This window comes from Aythya fuligula, chromosome 4, assembly GCF_009819795.1.
Source record: "Aythya fuligula isolate bAytFul2 chromosome 4, bAytFul2.pri, whole genome shotgun sequence".
NCBI classification, from domain to species: Eukaryota; Metazoa; Chordata; class Aves; order Anseriformes; family Anatidae; genus Aythya; species Aythya fuligula.
In genome coordinates this window covers 53,249,362-53,269,742 of record NC_045562.1, presented here as the reverse complement: position 1 = coordinate 53,269,742, position 20,381 = coordinate 53,249,362, and the positions used below count along the sequence as shown (strand labels likewise).

The window sequence follows — 20,381 nt, the reverse complement described above, 5'->3', positions numbered from 1 at the left end:
CCCATATTCTGATCTAATAACTGTGGATCTAGCTTTTCTGTATGAATTTATTAAATAAAATAGGCATTGAATGAAGCAGAAAACAACTGACATTCAACTATCCTATAGTCAGATATACTAGGTCTCTCTGGTTTTCCTTATAAGATATTCTAAGGCTGATGTGGATACTAAGTCTTAATTAATAGCATTTGAATTTATTGCTTGGGTTGCTAAATCAAACATTTTAATACTGTTCACATAAACCAAGATAACTTAAAACGCTACATACATAATCTTAGATTTGCTCTAGGAAATCAATACAGCAAGTAATAGTGTATATTCCTGATATGGAGGGCTTATTTCCAAGTAGTATGTTATGGAAATTCATGCTTGATCCTGTAAAGTATTTTCTGCCTGCTACTGTAATAGACAGGGTGTTGGGCTGGGTATGCCATATATCTGATTCAGTAAGAAACAGAGGAAAAAAGCTATTGGGAATTTCTGTAAGCTTCCTTCTTTTTATTAAATATTTATTATTCCCCTCAAAGTTACTCTATTTAATATCTGAGCAATTCAACTAATATCAGAGCAGCTTCATCTCCTGTTCTACATCAGAAAATGGATTTGCCATGATGCAGTCCATTTAACATTGCTTATTGCTTTAGTGCATGGTATAATGGTATAAGTAAAGCTGCTTTTCTGGAATTAGACTTATCAGCAACACCTTCAGTATGTGATTTTTCTGTCTCTGTCATTGTTTCTGTATAGCACAGCTGCTTGTCTTGTGAAACACGATAAATATTTACTGTTCCTTTTTTTTTCCAGAATTATACAATGTAAAAATAGCAGAAACAATCTGTGATGGACTAGAAAACATATTAAAGGCCTAACCAAATACATTCAGCTTTTACCAAATACTTTCCTTTCTCTTTAAGTCTAAGCTGAAACGGTTGTTCAAGGATCCTAGTTGCATTATTCATCAAACCCTGATTTAGAGCTTCCAAACAGATTAGCATTTTTATTGCATGTCTATATGTTTAGCATTGCTGATTTTAGTTTCCAGCAATAGTTTCCGTATAATTTTATCTTATCTCTCTGTAACTAACTTCATGTGTCGCTATTGATTGCTTTGGTGATAGTTTTGTCTTCAGGACAAAATGTCTGTTGTCTTTAAAGTGACTGACGTTTTTTGGATCAAAGCCCCTTTCCCTGGCATTTCTGCCTGTGAAAGGCTGATGTGATGCTCCTCCACACAACTGATAACACAGTGCCTTTGGGAGAAGCAGCAAGCACTGCCTGAACCATGCTCAGTGTCTGACACTAGGTGTCACGCTAAGAAAGTTATTGAATCTGCCTTGTTACTGAGGTGAAGGGGGTTGTTTTCTTCTTGAAGAAAGAAGAAGTTTGTAAGAAGTTTGGCTTTCCCCTTTGTGAAACCACAGTGGAGCAGATCCACTGAAATAGTTGCTGGGATGATAGAAAGGGAGAAGTAAGCTCAGTGTGATCTGGAGATAGAACTTGTAGTTATTGTCATCTTTTTACCCTCTTTCTTTTAAATTAAATTGTTTCCTAAATCAGCAATTATACAGTCCAGTGTTTTAGTAACAGTGCTGACAAAACTCTACCATGGGGTCCCTCCTGCAAGCTAAGCCCATCTGATGGCTGGCAGCCACTGAAATGTGCAGTCCTGCACCTCTGTTCTCCTTGCATGTTCTTCTTTGTCCATGTGCCAGCACTCATGCTTTTCTGAGCACCTGGTAATCCGGTTCAGGAAGCTAAATCGGCATACAAATAACCCCAGAGGAAAGAAAAATCAATTTTCTGCCTCTTTAGTTCCTTGAACCAATTTGCTATGGAATGAGGTAAGTGCCAGGGCAAGCAGAAGAACAGACAGGAGCAGGAGCTCCCTCACCAGCACCAGGAAGCCATTAGGTCAGCCTAGCAGTGACATCAAACCCTGAGCCCCAAGGCTTAACTGGGGCAAAATGTATTCTCAGTCTGTTTTTGAAGCTTGTGACTTTTTTTTTTTTTTTAAAGAACAGCTTGAATGGTTGAAAACTTACCTGTTTGTTTGTTTGTTTTTTCCAACTAAGTGAATCTGCTGGTTTAATGAAAGCTGTTATCTTCCTACAAGCCTTGTCTTTCACATGGTAGATTCTTTTATGTGGATGAATTATGCCTTTCATGTATTTGCAGAAGTTAGAGCACTCAACAGGCTGCATTTCCAAGGAAAGCCTGTTGTAGATCAGCCTGTTCTATGATTCGGTGTCATGTTGTACGCATACGCTTCAATCCACACAAGTTTGCGTGTTTTGTTCTTTGAAACTCCAGTGCCCTTGATTAGGCTGTCATGTATCATTACCTCTAATTCAACAGAAATAATAAAAATAGAGCCCAGCTAGTTAATTCACATGGTCTGAAACTCGTATTATAAAGCTGCATAATGCACCTCTTTCATGCGTTGCTTTAATTATATTCTGTTTTCTTGGTAGTTTTGTGTTTATGTACATTTCTCATCTAGCTCATCACCAAGTAGAACCACACACAGAAATACCCGACACCCATAGTTTTCCCCATATGCTGAAAATTTTGTTTTCCTGTCTTGTGTATGAGGGAAGGAAATGTCACTTTGTTCCTGAACTTGGATATGTGTATTAGTCAGCATTGCATAGCTTAAATTTAAGTCTGTGCTGAGCAGAAATGCAAACGCTTCAGATAATGTCAAACTGAAGCATTGGAATGATGTGAATATCACTTCCATTCTCTACAGATTCTATTCCCCTGTTATGAAATAAAGAGTTACATAAAAAACAAAGGCTTAATGTTATGCCTTCCTTTTCTGCGGTCATAAAAAAGGACAGTTAATCTCTTCCGAAGACGTTTTTTTTTTTTTCATTGCATAATTCAATTTTTCAATTGATTCAAGGAAAACTATTTTTGTGCCTGAAACCACATGGTGGTCACTCAGCTATTTTGTAGATGGCACATTACAGCTGCAGTAGCAGCAAACCCCTTTTACAGATCTTCCTTTTTAAGAATCCTGAGTGCAAGTAACAAATGGGAGGAACTGTGGACATGCTTTTGGGGACTGTAGTCCCATTTGCTTTCTTTGTCTTTTAATGTGGGCTTATGATGTACCAGAGGTTGAGAACCAATAAAGTGTTGTACAAGCCTTTATGCCTATTGCTACTTTATTAAAGCATTTTATCAATTCAGGTAAAGAGATCTGAAACTAGTCTCATTTATGGGCTTAATTGGAATTATTTCTGATTTACAGACTGGATGGTATAAGTATGGTAAGAATCTAGGCAGTGTATTTGTTTTAGCTGCAGGGAAAGTAATTTTGCTAAAGCCCTGAAGTGAATGGAGTGCCAGTTGTGAAGCCGGAAAGTGAGCACAGTGTGCTCCCACTTCTTTAATGCATATGAGCAGAGTCCAGCTGCCTTTTCCACATACCTATATGCATACAGTGGGGTGATGCCTTCCAACAGTGTTCAGGTTCCTCAGTTTCCCTGTCAGTTTCAGATGCTAACTGAAGGCCTTAATCTTCAGCTTGAACTGGGAGAAGCTTCGTTCATTTTAGTAGGTTAAATTTCTATCAGTAGTTCATCAGGGACACCCCCAGTGGTACTATAAAGGTTACAGACTGAGGTAGCCAGAAACAAAATTGCAAACTCATCCTCCCTACCTGTACCACGGAAGAATGGAGTCCAGTTGCCTGGGAGTGCGAGATTGACAAGGCATGGAGTTTCTTGCAGGAATGGCTGAGGTTTCAGATGTGCGGAACCACCCTCCAGAGAGGTTTGTCTGCCTCTTGCAGCTCTGCAGGGAACCCAAAGCTGCTCAGCCGGGAGGCGGAAGATGAGAGTGTCTGAAGTGAGGTGGGATGTGTCTGACTAAAGCATTTGTGATCGCTGCGATTCGGCCTTGGGCAGATCAGGCGAGCTCAAAGGTAGGCCATGATTTTAGGCAGTGCTCACAAAAGCTGCCTTTTCAAATGAAAGATTCCACCCAGGAAGCTAAACAACAATATTCTGCTGAAATTACCAGCCAATACAACGAGAAAAAAACAAACAAAAAAAAAAAACAGTCAGCATGTAGGCAAGAAAAACAAAACCAACAGCACAGAAAAACAAACTTAATGAAGCGTGTGGTTTTCTTCTTAAGCAAGCACCCATAGCTCTTTCACCTCTGCTGTTCAGATGACTAAGTGGGGGCATCTGAGGTGCTCCTAAGTTGACGGTATCAGTTCAGTTGGTACCACACCCAGTGTAAGAAAAACAGTGCGATGTTATCTAAAATGTGGCCTTATCTCCCACAACCACTTTTATTTCTGTGCTTTTGGAAATCAAAAATTATTATTTTCATTTCCAGCGCAGCATGTAGCTGTGCAGCATTTGTGCAAGTATGTCTATCTAACAGTGCTGCATTGTTTCACTTGTGATATTCTGATGTTTTGTTGTTGCAGTGAAAGATACATGCTATGCATCTTCCTTCAGCAAAAACACTCCCGGCTGACCTGAAATATTTTCTTGTCATTCTTGTGCATGTAACCCCAGCCTTGAAAATGCTGCCTAAGACTGTAAATAGTAGTACAGCTCCTATGTGAATGCAAATCTTCTTGGAGGTGTAAGCTCATCTGCAAATCCATGACAGCCAAATCACAGAATGTTAAAAAAAAAAAAAAAAAAAGAAAACCAATGTATATTTATAGAGAGAAAAAAAAATGAAGAACTAATCTGAAAATCATTAACTTTTTCACAAACACTTTAAAGGAAATTTTAGCCTAATAGTCATAGCTAAATTTTTATATGATTAAAGGACAATATTTTGTTATCAAGTCAAAATCTTTAAGCAGTTTATGTCAATGGAAAGAATGGAATGCTTTTTCTCAATTAACAAAATGTGAGCAGGGGAAATGGAAAGGAATGTGACACCAAGTATCTTTTACTTGGTATTTAAAGATACTTTACAAGTATCTTTAAAGCACAATTAATAATTATTTAAGTGAGTCTCAGGAAACTGATGAGTAAATAAGTGACTGAAGAATCTATTCATGCAGATATTTTCACTGAGCCAATTAAAATGTGCAGGAGGTTGGGATTAGACAAAGTAGTACTCCATTCTCCGGTATGTGCACTGAAGCAGACCTTACAAGGGGCACATTATTCAACAATGATTTATATTGCTGTGGCAGATAGCCTAGCATTCTCTACGTGGTTGTAAGACATGAGATGAAATAGGCAAAGGCCGTATTTTCTTTAGACAGGTAAGAGCATTTATGTGCCTTGTTTCTCTGTTTCAGTGTAAAACATCAGGGCTCCATATAATTTATACTCTCATATGGAAAATCACTTGTTTCTGCTGGTCTGTTCCTTAGGGAACATCTGTTCTTTACTTTGTGTTTTCCTGCAGATACTCCAATTTTCTTGTATGTCATCTTTCAGTAGTGCTGCTTCACATATGGTTTCTGGAGTATATTTATTATCGAATCTGTAGAGCACCTGATACACAACCCATCTGGAAATCCCAGAATCATAAATTTAAGCTTTCCTTCTTTCTACTCCTTTCCAAATAGTTTTGATGCATCTTTTTAATCAGATTTTCAAGAAGCATATCTGTATGACTGTATATACACATACATCTATACGTGTGTATATACATATATGAATATTTATATAGATTATAAAATAGTTCAGTTGGAAGAGACATTCAAAGATCCAGTCCAGCTGCCTGACCACTGGCAAATGATAGGCTGTTTTGCTGTAATTAGCCCAAAAAGATGTTTTGAACTTTTATAATAGGAAGTGCATGCAATTGTAAGAAAGTTTGGGCAACATGTGATGAATTGTTACACTTGACTTCCTTCCTTAGATGTCTAAGTGTGTGCCTAAGCATCTGTATTAATGGCTTTACTGAAATTATTTATGTAGTTACCATTCAGTTTAAGGTAGAGAGGCAAAGAAGTGCTGGATCATCATTAATACTTCTAAGTAGTTAGGACAGGTAACTAAAGTACTCTGTTGCCCTACTGCTGGAAATGATTGACTTTACAAGCGATGCAGTAGCTGTGTACCATGCAAGACCTGGGAAAATAGGGGCACTGAAGCCATTTCATTGTGTTATGGAATAAACAGGAGGGCTTGCCTGGCTCGTTGGTTACTGACTGCAGTCAGCTGATGTGCAGAAGCTTCCAGCTAAGGCAGGTGTGCTAGCTGGATCGTTTGTGATGAGATAAGCACATCATGAGCATGACTGCGTAGGGTTATATCCAGAAGCAGAATAGGCAGATCATTTCAGGGTAGTCTTTTTTTAAGGCAGCATTTTTCAACTATAGCTGATGCAGATGAGGAAGCTACTGCCTCCTTTTGCTGACCACCAGCCAATCTCACTTTATCCTATAGTGGGATATTAGCAGTCCATGTAATCTGCTCTAGAAAATTCTGTGTAAAAAAGCATGCCAAAATGATTCAGATAAAAACACTAATGACATACATATGTTCTTTACATAAAACTATGCCATTTTAGTAGAACAGAGTTAAGTAGTCACTACATGTGCATCTGCACAGAGGGCACAGTCTCTGCAGGAGATTGTCCACCAGTGGAAGAATAATTCTTTGTCCTCTAACACCTACAGACTTTAAAAAGTGTATTTAAACATCAGTTTTGAGGATATAACTTCAAATTTGACTTTAAATGAGTAACTGAGAAACATAAGTCATGAAATATCTTTGAGAACTTGGGTCAATATTCCTAAAGTACTTAGTGAAGAATACTGAAGAACAGATTTCTCACCTCAACGCTGCAGTCATTCACAGTTCATCAAAAGGCAGATAAGGTTAATTGTTCTGGACCTCTGAAAATGAAATAATGCCAAACCCTACGGCATTATGAGGATTATCAGGTTCTCTTTAAACTTTCTAATAGAATATTCAGCATTTTGAAAAGTAGGGAACTAAATTAAACTTATTTGTGCCACTGAAACAAGTTTTACAACATTTTTGATCCAGTGTCATTTGTATTATATTTTAACTTTATTTTTTCTAGTCAGCTAATGTACTGGACGTAGTAGAACAAGTGAATCATTAACCTAGAAAATAAGTTAAGCAAGTGAGGTAGGTTTAATACTTACCCTGATTATCAGGTTTTTTGGTGATCATTCGTGGAACATAAGGATACTACACACTGTTTGGAATAAGTTTTCAAATCACATAATCTAAAGTATGTTCTTGCTGCAGGTCATGGGATAACAGCAGTAAAGGAAAAAGCAGGAACTACCCTGGGAATTCATAATGCAAGTTCAGCATCTTCAGAAGCAGCAGAGCATCCTGCAGCTGAAACATCAATTATACGTAAGTTCAAGTTGACACTGCCAGATTAATACAATTCACTAATTTTAATATTTTGATCACAAGATCCAGTTTACTGTAATTTTTGACTCGTAGGGGTGAAAGAAAACTGTAGCTTGCTCTTTTTTTGTTGTTGTTAGAAGCAGAGGATTCTCTGGACCAAAGCTCTTCTGAGAATATTCCTTCTTCTCCTTCATCTGGATCCCGTGGGATGTTGTCAGCTATTACTAACGCTGTACAGAACACAGTGAGTCATTTTAGCAGGCCTCTCCTCTAGGTATTTTTCATCATTTTTAGGTGTAATTTCACTGCAGGTGACATTTAACAAGTGGAGTTTGTTGGGTTGTAGGTCTTTGTACAAACAGTTCTGTTTTAAGTCTGTTTCAGGTTTCTTCCAGTGAAAGTGAAATCATTAGCCAATGAAAATTCTTCAGTGTAGCTGAAAAATTTTGAGTGATGAATAATTCTAGTATGAAGACACAGGAAAAACAACTGCATTTCTATAGACAGAATTATCACGTCAAAATTTTAGAAATCAAGTTAGATAAGGCAGCCTCATCCTTTTCATTATAGACTTTGGCTCCATATTTTTCTTACCTAAAATATGTTTCTACTGACTAGCTGCTACTTAAGATAAAACAAAAGTGGTATTGCTCTTAAAATTTTCATTGGCAACAGGTGTTACGTTTCTTCTCACGTGAGTCTTTCAATTAACTGCAAATATTTGTATGGTTAATTTTTTTCATTTTGAAAATGTATTCAGAACAAGGTAGCATAATTTTATGAGCATATAAATCTTAATGTTAGATAAAGCAGAGAAAATCTAGGGAGCTGAATGTTCAAAGATGGTATCAGCAAAAGTAATACTCTTTATGGTTCATATTGGCATAAACTAGAAAGGAAATAACCATGTTTCGTTATTTTATACAGGGGAAAAGTGTATTATCTGGAGGCTTAGATGCTTTGGAATTCATTGGAAAGACAACCATGAATGTCCTTGCAGAAAGTGATCCTGGATTTAAGAGAACAAAAACACTGATGGAAAGAACAGTTTCTCTCTCTCAGGTTGGATTTATTTTAATACGGCTCTGTCAGTGTGGTTTCAGATTCTTTTTGCAGAATTTCATGTGCCTCAGGGAGAGGCTTTATTTATTGCAGTAGATATTGGCTAGGCTTACAAAAATAAGTATTATGCTTTGTGTTTGCTACAGTTTCTTTTTCTTCACAGAACCACAAAAGATGATGTAAAATCATCCTTTCTGCTTAATTATGTGAGGAATAGCTGATTTTGATGAGGTAATATATGTGGTAATAAATTATTATACTCTGGAGAACAATCAAATTGTTAGTGGTTTTGTAACAGCTGTAGATAGATGTCCTCCGGCACAAACATCCCTATACTAATTTCCCTGGAAATGAGTAATGCAGGAATATGACGTATGTTTCATTAGGAGTTAAAGCTGAGAAAAGTTATATCTTATGTCCTTTTAAACTAAATGTACCCTCAGAGAGGAGTCAAGTCAGGACTTGTATCTTTAAACGTTCAGAGATACGGTGATAATAGAACAGACATATAAGTGCTGCCAGTACAAAATTATTTTAGTTCTCCAGGCACTGAGGGGAGGGAAGCTGTGGAAATCAATATACGTGGGGAAAAAAAAAAAAAAGTTTTAATTTTACTACACTTACCACCCAGTAGAAAGCAGTAAAGGATCTCTCCTTTGATGAGATGTTTCATCTTTAGTATCAGTCCTTGTAAATTGATGCAGACTATTGCTGTTGTGGTAGGCCAAAAGCAACTAACTCTTGTACAGAATGTTATTGGAATTACACATATTACATATGTCTGTTGCAGCAGCACTCTTATTTTAAAAAGTCGCTGTTGATAAAGTGGAAATGCATGCAGGCATAGCATACTGCAGTCTCAGCATCGTAGCTGAAGTCTGCACCGCAGTGTGGTTCTGAGTGTGTGGCCAATTCAGTAACGTTGGCTGTTGTACTAAGGCTTAAGCTTGTAGAGTGTGTTTCGTGGAAGGCATCCCAAAGCACTTCAACAGGGTAATAGCATTAGATCTGCAGTAATGAAAGTGGCTCCTGCTTTTTATAGAGACTGAAAAATTTGATCTATCTGGGAAAATTAGTGCAGATTGTAGGATTCATGTATTTAAACATAAGGCTGTTTATACAGGCGTATTTGATACCATATATGAAATGCTGTCTGTAGACATGTAAAACAATGGAACTTTGTTGTTGACTTAACCGAGGCATGCATTTGACTTCTTTTTATAGTTTCAACATATAAAATGATTTTATACACATCAAAATTAAGGAGACAAGTGGGATCGCAAATTACTCAAAATCAATCTTAAAGAATGCTTAAAATAAGCCTGATACGATGTAGGATAGATCTTTCAGAAGCAACAAAATTTAACATTAAAAATGATCAACTTCCAGTGCCCTAGCCATGCCCAGTGCTTTGTAATTTGCTGCTTTTCTCTACCTGTGGTGACTAAACTGGGCTTGGGCTCTGAGTTGGCCTGTAAGCAGTCTGAGCCATTCCTCCAACTATACACATAGTCAGGCACACAGGGTTAAAATGAGCCTCTGACAATACCTACCTAACAGTATGTGTGAATCCACCCATAACATCAGATGCAGAAAGTTGTATAAATCGGTTCTCAGGGGTCTCATAACATAGTGCTTCCTTTTAGGTGATTTGTACATAAAACTTTATGTGTGATTTTGAGGATGGAGACTTTAAAAAATCTGTAACCATAAGAGATATGTAAAAAATGAATAACTGAAGACAATATCATAGAAATTTTTTGAATGATGGAATGGTGTAAGTGGTGTGAGTTTGCCTGTATTCAAAGGTTTGTTTGTGATTTAAGATGCAGTTGAGGTGAATTTACCAGAATTTATGGTGGCAAATTCATGCAAGCGGCCTGGCCTTCCTGGAAATTCTGCTGTATAAGAAAACTATTCCGAAATATCCCCAAATATATGACATATACTTCTGCCTCACTCTTTGAAAAGACATACCTAATTAGTCAGATCTCTTTTGTCAGTCCTGCTGTCACATAAAACTGAATTCAGTATCTACTAAAAATATTTTATGTATGTAGGAAATATTTATGTAGGTGCATTACTTATGCAGGTAGGTAGGTAGGTCCTGAAAATAATATTCTTCCCATTTTGTGGCCTGTGGAATGGATTGCATGAGGCTTTAATGCTCTGTATGAAACAGTCCTTTTTATTTTTCTTCCATTGCAATTGGTGGCTAGATTTATGAGATAGTATTCATAGCTGATATTACTTCTGAAAACATAAGCAAGATTATTTGTTTGTTTATTGTTTAAAAAAAAAAAAAGAAAGAAAAAAGGTTAGTGATTACCATTGGGAAAAACATGCTCAGAATACTACTTAAATATTTTAGTAGAGAAGTTTATCAAAAAAAAAAAAAAAAGTTAGGTATTTCAGCTCTGTAGGTATTATATTGTCCCAAATTTTATTACTATTTTCTAAACAAGCAGAAACAGAAGGGAATAAAATGTCATACCTGCAGCACCACCAATAAAACAACAGGAATGATGTATATTTTTGCAGCTGTTACGAGAAGCTAAAGAAAAAGAGAAACAGAGACGGGCCCAGCAAGTTACAGTTGAAAGGACAGCACATTATGGACTGCTTTTTGATGAGTTCCAGGGTTTGTCTCATCTTGAAGCTCTGGAAATCTTGTCAAATGAAAGTGAAACCCAGGTACAGTATGCAGACTGGATAAGTCACAATGGCTGGTAAAAAATTGTTCTTTACATTAATTTTGCTATGAAGTTGCATGTGAAAATGAACAATAGTGTTCCATCAGCTTCAGAGAAAGCTGGATTGGTCCCATGGGAAGTCTGTGGCTTCGGGAAATTCATCTCAGTACATTTAGAATTTAACTCAAAGATTAGGTCAAAAGAAACAACTTCACAACTGAAAGTTATTTTTGTTAAGATCATGTATAGTGTATATCTTGCAGCTTGTAACACTGTGAAGATGTCTTTTCAGAATTTGCAAGGAGGTTCAAGTCTTTTGGTTTGTATCAGGCACTGATACTTATACTCAGGCATTTCAGACCTACTATACTTGGAAGCTAGTGAATTAAAATTAATTCCAGATTACTTATTCAAATCCTGTCTTCTTTTTGTGTTGGTTTCTAAACTTACAGAAGACTACCCCAGGAAGTATACTGAAAGTATACAAGTGCTGTCTCTCCAAAGAACATGCTAAAGCTGCTGATACCTATGTGATTTTTTACATTTTTTAATTTCAGCTGTCGAATTACTGACACTGCTTTTAGAACAGTAGAACAGCAACAGTATATTACTAGAACTTTTGTAAATTTGCATCAGTGGTTTCATAATGAAACATTTTTCTGAATAAATTTCTTAAAATACATTTTCTTTCATTTTATTTTGGTAATTAACACTCCTTGCCCTCTGGGTTATTTTTAATAAAAAATAACCAACTTAATTTTTTAAGGTTTTATTTGCTCTCAATAGTAATAGGAGCTCGCTTTAATAGCAGATAGGTACTTACTCTCTATGTTTTTTTGTTTTCTGCAATTATGTCTAAAAGCAAAATTATAAATTCTAAGCCTACAGATAAGGTTCAATAGTCTGCTTTTGCAAGAAAAAGAAAAAAAAAATACAACACAGAAAAGAAATACAGAGAGAACAAGTTCAGGCTGTGTCTGTCAACACTATTTTTCTTTTACTGTGAAGTACTGCATGGTAAGACTTGTGCAAGTTGTAACTTTGAGGTTTCTGATAGTGCTGCATGTTATGTCTTAGATAACCCATAGATTACTTGTTGAAAGTCCTACTTTGTCAGCTATCTAGAAGATATAAGCACATACGACTGAATGCAACTGTCTGGGTCTACAAGTCCAATTACCTGATATATATTCCAAAAAGTTTAGAGAATGTATTGAAATTGCACAGTACACACCATACCATGCACACTCATACCACACGCTCCCAGTACTTATAAGCTTGGGACCATAATAACTGCCTAAAAGCCACACTCTGATGGGCCCACAAGAAGAATGCAACAGAAACTGAAGGCATTGCTGATGTCCTTGGTCCTTCTGACAGTAGGGATTTAAAAATATATATATTTATTAACTTCTATTTTAAAAAATCACAGTTATCATATGAAATGGGCAATGCTATTGAGAGGGACACAAAAACCCTAGGTAGTCCATCTCATCTTGAGGTGGGTCTCCCAGCTTTATTTTGTATTTACTCTGAGCATATGAACTGGACATGCCAAGGTGGAGTACCAGAGAAGCATTTTGTGTCTCTCACTGAGTCAGTCTGCACTTCTGTGAAGCAAGATAAAAAATAAAAATAAATAAACACCTTTAAACAAACCTTAAGTAAAATTTTGTAACAAGGAGACAGAAGACATTTCTTTTGGCTTCCATAGGTAAAGAGTGGGATCATGAGACTAACACAACAACTGTAGTGCAAACAGTGATTTAAATAAGCTGTTTCCATCCCTCTTGGGCATGCCACCCTATTACATATGCAGGGACTTGCAGATAATCTGCAACTCACAGTTAGCTCAAAAGATGTCTCGATACATTCTTTGGAAAGGGCAGATCAGTACACTGTCAATAAATTTTGGTGGGATTCTGAAGGAGGAAAATTAGGCTCCCACGAATGTTAAGCTAAGCATGAATTGTGTCTGCTCTTCTTGCATGCTGTCTTCATCCAAACAATCCCAACTGTTTATTACAGTTTGCAGATTTATAATTCAAAATAAACATTCTTGGAGAAGGTAGAGACCTGGTGATCTTACAAGGCTGGTGTAATTTTTGTGATACTTAATCAAATGTTGATGAGAACTAAAGACAAATCTACGTAATTTGGAAATGGAATTAGTGGAAGTTTCCATTCTTAGCCTGTTTTGGTATCAGGCTCAAAATTAGCCTTTTAACAAAGTCTGTTTCATTTTGGACTGCTTTATGTCCCTTCTTTTACAGATTCAGTCATATTTGGAAACACTTGATGGAGAGCAGTTGGAGACTGTGAAAAATGATTTAATTGCTATAAAAGAGATTTTCGTTCCAAAGGAATCAGATGATGAAGTCGTGCAGGCACAGAAAGGTAATCAGAAATACAGAGACTTAACTTGTGTTACTTCTGTATATAGCAATTTAAAAAATTAAAATCCAAACTGTAATTTCTGTTATCTTAATATTCCTTGTAAGAAACTCACTAAAATGCTTACATTTGAAGTTCTGTAACTTGAAAGAATGCTTAACTTTAGATTTATATTGTAATTGAAGTATGAGATAGAGAAAATACAAGACGCGTTATACTATTTTGCTATGTCATCAGTGAAAACAAAACAAAAATGAAAAGGGAAAATTACTTTCTGGATGATTGAGGTTTTGCTACGGTCTGTTTCTAAAGTTGTATAATTGGAAAATTTAGGAATATTTAACAATGCTTTTCTGTTTAGTAATTTCATCCTAACTTGCACCTTCTCTTGATAGATAGGGAAAAGATTAGAGTGTTACTAAGGGACTTGAAAAATCTTTAGTCTTTGAACAAAAGGCACTTTGAAACATAGTGGCAGTGCTGCCTTCTAGGTATTGCTTGGCAAGGTGTTGCATATGGAGTGTTAGAAAGAAGTCAATATAGCAGAACATGCCTTAACTATCACAGTGCGCAGCATTAAAGAGGGTGGGACCAGTGTGGTAGTCCATAAAATAGCTCACAAAATACATGGATCCTCTGGTTAGCAGGAAAATGGGTGTCTTAAAGCAATTATGACTTTTGGCATTCCCCTGAGTGGGCTCGGGTCAGGAAAAGTTACCATAATTTATACATCTGGGCCTGTGAGATCCATGCCAAACCTCTTCTAGCAAATAAAAAGAAGACTGAACACTGAACACTCGACTGAACACTGTCTCAAGCCATTAAACATAGTATTCAGAACCTTACTTTGAAAGATCTTTCTTCACATCCTTTTGATCTTCTCAGGAGTGCTTTGCCTATATTCTGCAAGATGCTGAGGTTTGATTTTTCTAACCTTCGGAAAAGTTAGAGAAATTGTGTTAACATCCATGTATTCCAACTGGAAAGTATTTCCTCATCAGACTGTGTTCTTTCAAGCAGTGCTTGCTCAGTATGCCTGATGTCTCTCACAGGTAGCTTATTGCTTCTCAGGGGAATGAATAGCAAGTGTTCAGTGTAAAGTCTTAGTATGGTAGAGTTTTGTGCTGTGTTTTCCCTTGTTACTCTTGAAAACTCCACTTCTTTCTGTGGGTTTGTGACAAATAGAAGTGGAGAAAGTGTTTTACCTGCTAAAGATTGAGGATTCATGAGATGTGTGTTGTACCTTAATTTATATGGAAAATAGCTTTTCTTTGAAACCAGCCTCCAGAAAAATCTCTGCTTCTTGCACAAAGTGATGTTTCCTCTGGTAGTTAGAAATTCAGTTTTTTTCAGTGAAGCACAGCTGCTGAACACTTCTTGAAACATTAACCGGCCTTCTAAATGTGCTGGAACCAAGACAATGAGCACCTTAAAAAAAAAAAAAGGACAAAGTGAGAGTTTGCTGCAGGTGTTCCCCTGCAAAAGTAAGTCAGTCAACAGTGAAACATATCCTCCTCTGTGTGACAACAGAAATAATAACCACGCACAAGATCTCTCCACATTACAGTTAAATGGGTGTTACTTCAGGCTGCGATTCAAAATGACTCACATCCTTTAGTGCAGTCGAACTCAAGATTTATTAGTACTTGAACTACAGATAAATTTCATATATTAGTACTAAGTTGGATAAGTTTTAGTTCCACTAGAGGACACAAAAATAATAGAAAAGTTAATCACCTTTCAAAGTAGCTTTCTGTTAGGATGGAGCTGACAGAATGTGGTCAGACTACTAAGTGGGGACTTGTGGCCTTTCTTCAGCCTCTCCCATTGCCAGTAGTACATGCAACACTGCCTGTACTGTAGAGAGAGTGCTCTCAACACCATGTAGTGCTTTTACACGTCTCCTCTAGGCAGTGTCCTAGTCACAAAAATATGTTGTCTTCATTAAGATCTGTCAGAGTGAGTGAAGGCTTCTTAGGAGCTTCATAAAACCTCCTGAGTCATGGAAAACAGACCTTTTCCTGAATTGTTAATGCACAGGAACTTCAGTGTTTTTAGTAAGAAGAGCAGATGAATAAAACCTCATAAAACTTACAGAATTCTAGTAATAGTCCCATACGTGACAGTTGTATGCCATTTTCAGATAAAAACAATACCCAGCACCTTTACATATAATGCTGCATGGAATTTGCATGTCTGTTTCCTCTGATGGAGCACAGTTTTAGTAAACTGTTTCGTATTTCGTTTGGACTTTTCCAGCCTTTACATAATTCAGGTTATGTTCCAGTGATACTCTATTGACTGCACTTCATGTTCTGGTCATATTTTACAATTCAGTTTAGCTTTTTGGAGTGCGTCAATATGTATCCTTCAGGGAGCACACTCAATCTTTTAATTTACACTAAGAATATGTGTTTAATGTTAGGGGAAATTTTAAATATAATTTGGCATCCAGCACCGATGAAAGACAGTACAGTTTAACAACAGGTTGGCTGATCAGGGTTAAGTGCAGCTCATGTCTTGTTCTAAAGAGAAGGCTTCATTCTAGGTTATGTTCTTAGCCCAGGCTAACTAAGGTCCTGTTAAGTACATTCGTAAGTTTTATACTTACAAAGTCAAGCCAGCAAGCCATATGTTCTTTTAATGGCATATTTTTATTATAGGAATGTATAATTTCACTTCAGCTGGCTCATCTAGCAAGAGGTAGCAGGCTATGTTAAAGCCTATGGAAGAATTTTGAGTTTTAGTCCTGCTTGCTAACTAGTTTATAGCTATAATGAACTCACCTTCCATAGGATTTTAATTTGTGCTTCTTATGTTGATAAAAGGTGCATGTTTTTTTTTTCTTTGTATGATGAAGCCATCCCCTTACAGAAGCCAGAGATTAATGGTGTTTGAAGATGTAAATACTGTTCACTGGATAGATAAAATTTAACAAAGAAGTTAATCACCACCTGTTGTCTAATTTGGTGCCAGTTTCTTTTGATCAAGGTCATGTTATTTATGTGGTGACATTTGTCAATGCTGTATATACTGAGCAGAACAAGAGACTAGCTGACAGGAAAACCAATACTTTACATTCAAATATTTGAAAAGGGTGGCTGCTTGTTTTATGTAAACTCTCAGATTCCATTCTTACCTTAGGCTCCCAGGATGTCGTTCAGAGGTGTTAGTGCTGCTTTCCATTTCTACAGTAAACACTTTCAGTCCTATGCAAGGTGATATTACTGCAGTTGTCTTTGGAGGACTGCTTTGGGAAAGGTTTGGGGCTAGGCTTTGTTTTTGACAACTTTGAAACTGGGGTTGGAGGTTTTTGTGTCTCTTTGCTAGGCTCAGTCCTATATGTGGAAAATCAGTATGAAAAGAAAGGGAAAGGCTATTTTCTGATGCAAGTAGGAGAAAGCCAAATGCATAGCCTTCTCTCTGGTGTTTTTCTCTTGCTTTGATTGTGCAATTCTTTCATGTAATTTTCAGTGCAGCTTCTTTTCCTTTCAGTTGATTATGAAATACTGAGAGGAGGATACCAGAAAAAAAATAGCTTTTCCTACATTTTGAAAGCCATTAACATCAAAGATTTTGTGTGCAAGCACATGAGGTTAAGGGAGAAAGTAACCAAACTGAGCATTGAATTGAATATGCCATTTATCAACAATTTTGCTAACACTGCAGTGATCCAGTGAACTGCCTAACAGTTTTCAGTGTGCTGTAGTTTAAAAAAACAGTTTGGCATTGTATTAAGAACAAGTGAATTCAGTGTATCCAAGACACAAAGTGAGAACATAGCAAGACATGAAATTCATTTTTGAAACTTTTATTCGCCTCAGTATGGGGACTTTAACTTTTTAGCATCAGCAAGCTAAAAAAAAATGGATTTTGCATATTCCATCAGGAAATGTTAATGAAGATTCCAAACTAATTCAATGCAGATGAACAGAACAACCAGATTAGAAACTTTTAGGAGCTTAGAGCATGTTAGAATATGGCATCTGCAGATACTCAAAGGAATGTATATAATGAAGGTGAAGATCAAATACTAGTGGTATTTACCTTGACCTTGTGTAATAAAAGCGCAGATTTAAGGCTCATTACTCCAAACAGAACAGAAAACATTCTTTATTTAAGCAAAGTTCAATCTTCAAATCAAAAGAATACATGCTTCTTAGATGTGGTTTGCAGACAGAACAATAGAGAACGTGTTTCCTCTGAAATTATATGAGGATCTGGCTCTGCTGCAGTTTTTTTCTTTGTCATGAAAGAAGAGGTTAGTATCTCTTCTTTGGTTATTTAGTGGGTCATGTATTTTTGTCAGATAACTAGGGATCATGCAACTTCTCACCTTTTTGTCTCAGTGAAACTTAGTGGAGTTCAGAATGAAGTGGAAAGAATGGTCAAAGTGTCAAGCTAGGACATTTAGTTGTATAGTTATCTATACTGCCTTTACTCTTCTCTTCTCTGAGCATACATCTCCCCCTCTTTTACTTCACCATCACTGGTTTTCAAGTGCTGGAGTGGTTTGGAAGCTATGTGACTAGATGTATTTGATTGTGTAAAGTTCTGTAGCGCTAGCACCCTAACAAAAATGTTGTGTTTTCTCTTGCAGCAGACATGGGAGAAGAGTTTGTGAGCATGCTTACTGAGCTGCTATTTGAATTACACGTGGCTGCTACTCCTGACAAACTCAACAAGGTTAGTGCCTGTTCTGGTCTGACACAGAGCAGAAGCTAGCTCAGATCAGACGGTTCAGAAAACACAGTACAGGAGGGTGGGACTAAAAGGATAAATATAGAGAAGTTGTCATAGGAGAGCTGAAATTAGGAAGGCAATCCAGTTGCAGTGTCTAGCTACTACACTTGGCCATATTAGAAAGTCTTGAACCGGGGTGTCTCAGCAGAACAGAGCTCAGCAGATCTGGTCTTACGTGTTAAGAATAGTGACAGCATTCATGTTCAGAATTACTTTTTCTTGTGCATAGTATTTCCAAGGGACTTCTCCAGATCTTTTCAGCCAGAAGGGAGGACTTGAATTTATCTCATCTAGCTTTAATCATTTAAAAGTTAGATGGCAAAAACATTGCTAGTCACATTTTTATTTTATTATCAGGCACTCTTAAAGGTGATTAACCTGTTGATCTTTGGCTCAGATGAATATTTATCTCCCTAGCATAGATAGACTACAGATAACCAGATTAGGCTTAGGTTTTAGCATGTTTTAATTCAACTTTACATTAAAAAAGAGAAACAATAAATTTCCTACTAACCATAACCATGTCTCTGAAGCTGTACACAATTTAAAGGTTTTTCCACTTTAATCTACTTTCTTGCCTGGGAAGGCAGGTGAAAATACAGTGATTTTCTAATTAGTTTTCCTTTAAACATTTAAGACAACTTTCTTACCTCTCCAATATTTTTTGCTTTCCAGTATACCACCCTTTTAATTTTTAATTTGGGAAAGTTATTTCCATGTACATTCCTTTGAGTGCTACCTCATACAGCTGAAATCCTTGTAACTTTGGTATTAACAACTTGGTATATTAGTTGAAGAACGTCATACCTGGACAGGACTTATCCCTGGTTGATCCCTCTTTATGCAGTCAGAAATACCTCTCCCTACAGTTTCTTTAATATACACTTAACTAAATGCCACCCAAAGGCATGATATATTTAAAACTTCTGAATGAAAAAAAAGCAAGTAATTAAATGTACTATTAATTAACATTTTGGAATATCATTTTATATTCCCCATTTGAACTGTACTTCGGGGTTGGGTTTTTTGTTTGGCAGGCTAGGAAAAAAGCTCACGAGTGGCTGGATGAAGCCAGTTTTTCCACCTCAGTAGAAATAGAAGAGAAGATAAACGAAAAACCTGGAGAACCTGATGAAGAAAAGACTGAAAAAGGAGAAGATAAAATTGACAATGATAAAGCAGAAGTACATAAGAACAAAACTGTGGAGGTAAAATACCTTTTGGAGGATAAGTTTAATTAAGCAAATTTTCATACATTGTTAGATAATATTACTTCTTTATCTTCATGTGTTGGTATTATATGTTGTGCTTATTTGTTAAACTCATGGAGTTATTGAGAAAAATTAATATAAAACTACTCAATGTAAACCCAATAGGAAATTAACTTCCATAAATATTTTTAGTTAGTCTTTTCCTGTGAGTAAATATCAAAACATCAGGAACTCTGCTTATCCCTTCTTTTTCCCCATCTACATTTTTGTGTGTACACATGTTTATACACAACATACAGTGAACTGATGGATTCTGTGGTGTAATATCTTTAGGACTTCGAAGGTCATATGTCAACATTCCTTAGCATCTCTTTCTCCCGATGACAATACATGGGAAAATTTCTGCAACTTTATTTAAACTCTTGCATAGTTCAACTCACAAACAGACAAAGCAAATATTACTTTGGCAATTCACAAGTATTAATTCTCTTGATGGAAGATAGCACTGAAGGCTAAATGTATTTTGTCCATTTAGACAACCCCTCCTATTGATACGGTTAATTGTCATTGAATATTTTATGTGAAATTACAGCAATATTAAATGTGGTTTGGATCTTTGTCAAGTTTTTCTGAATTAATTTTAATTACCTGCCACGTTTCCTTACGCACAAAAAAAGTCCAAATAAGGAAATGGAGTTACATTTTATATATTAAAGATTTTTACGTGATAGTAAATTTCCAACTGGCACCAGCTTGTGAAAGTTGTGTTGCCAAAGTGCTAGGTAGAATTTTTTATCATATCTGATAAAAAACACTTTTTTTTATTGGGAGATTTATCCACTTCTAATCTGGAAATTCATCTGAGGAATGACTCAGTGCTTTTGGCTCCATATGGAAGCAATTATGACTTACTCTACAGTTAAGGGATCTTTGTTAGGAATAGACTT

At 36.5% G+C, this 20,381-nt stretch overlaps 1 protein-coding gene across 1 annotated transcript in view; it reads left to right on the top strand.

Moving 5' to 3' along the window:
• FAM114A1 (family with sequence similarity 114 member A1) overlaps positions 1-20,381 on the top strand; it is a 34,009-nt gene that overhangs the window by 6,946 nt on the left and 6,682 nt on the right. Inside the window, exons 4-10 of the mRNA XM_032187041.1 lie at positions 7,218-7,331; positions 7,469-7,575; positions 8,259-8,393; positions 10,935-11,087; positions 13,360-13,483; positions 18,081-18,166; positions 19,261-19,431. Coding sequence (XP_032042932.1) covers positions 7,218-7,331; positions 7,469-7,575; positions 8,259-8,393; positions 10,935-11,087; positions 13,360-13,483; positions 18,081-18,166; positions 19,261-19,431 — 890 coding nt within the window. The remainder of the gene's footprint in view (positions 1-7,217; positions 7,332-7,468; positions 7,576-8,258; positions 8,394-10,934; positions 11,088-13,359; positions 13,484-18,080; positions 18,167-19,260; positions 19,432-20,381) is intronic.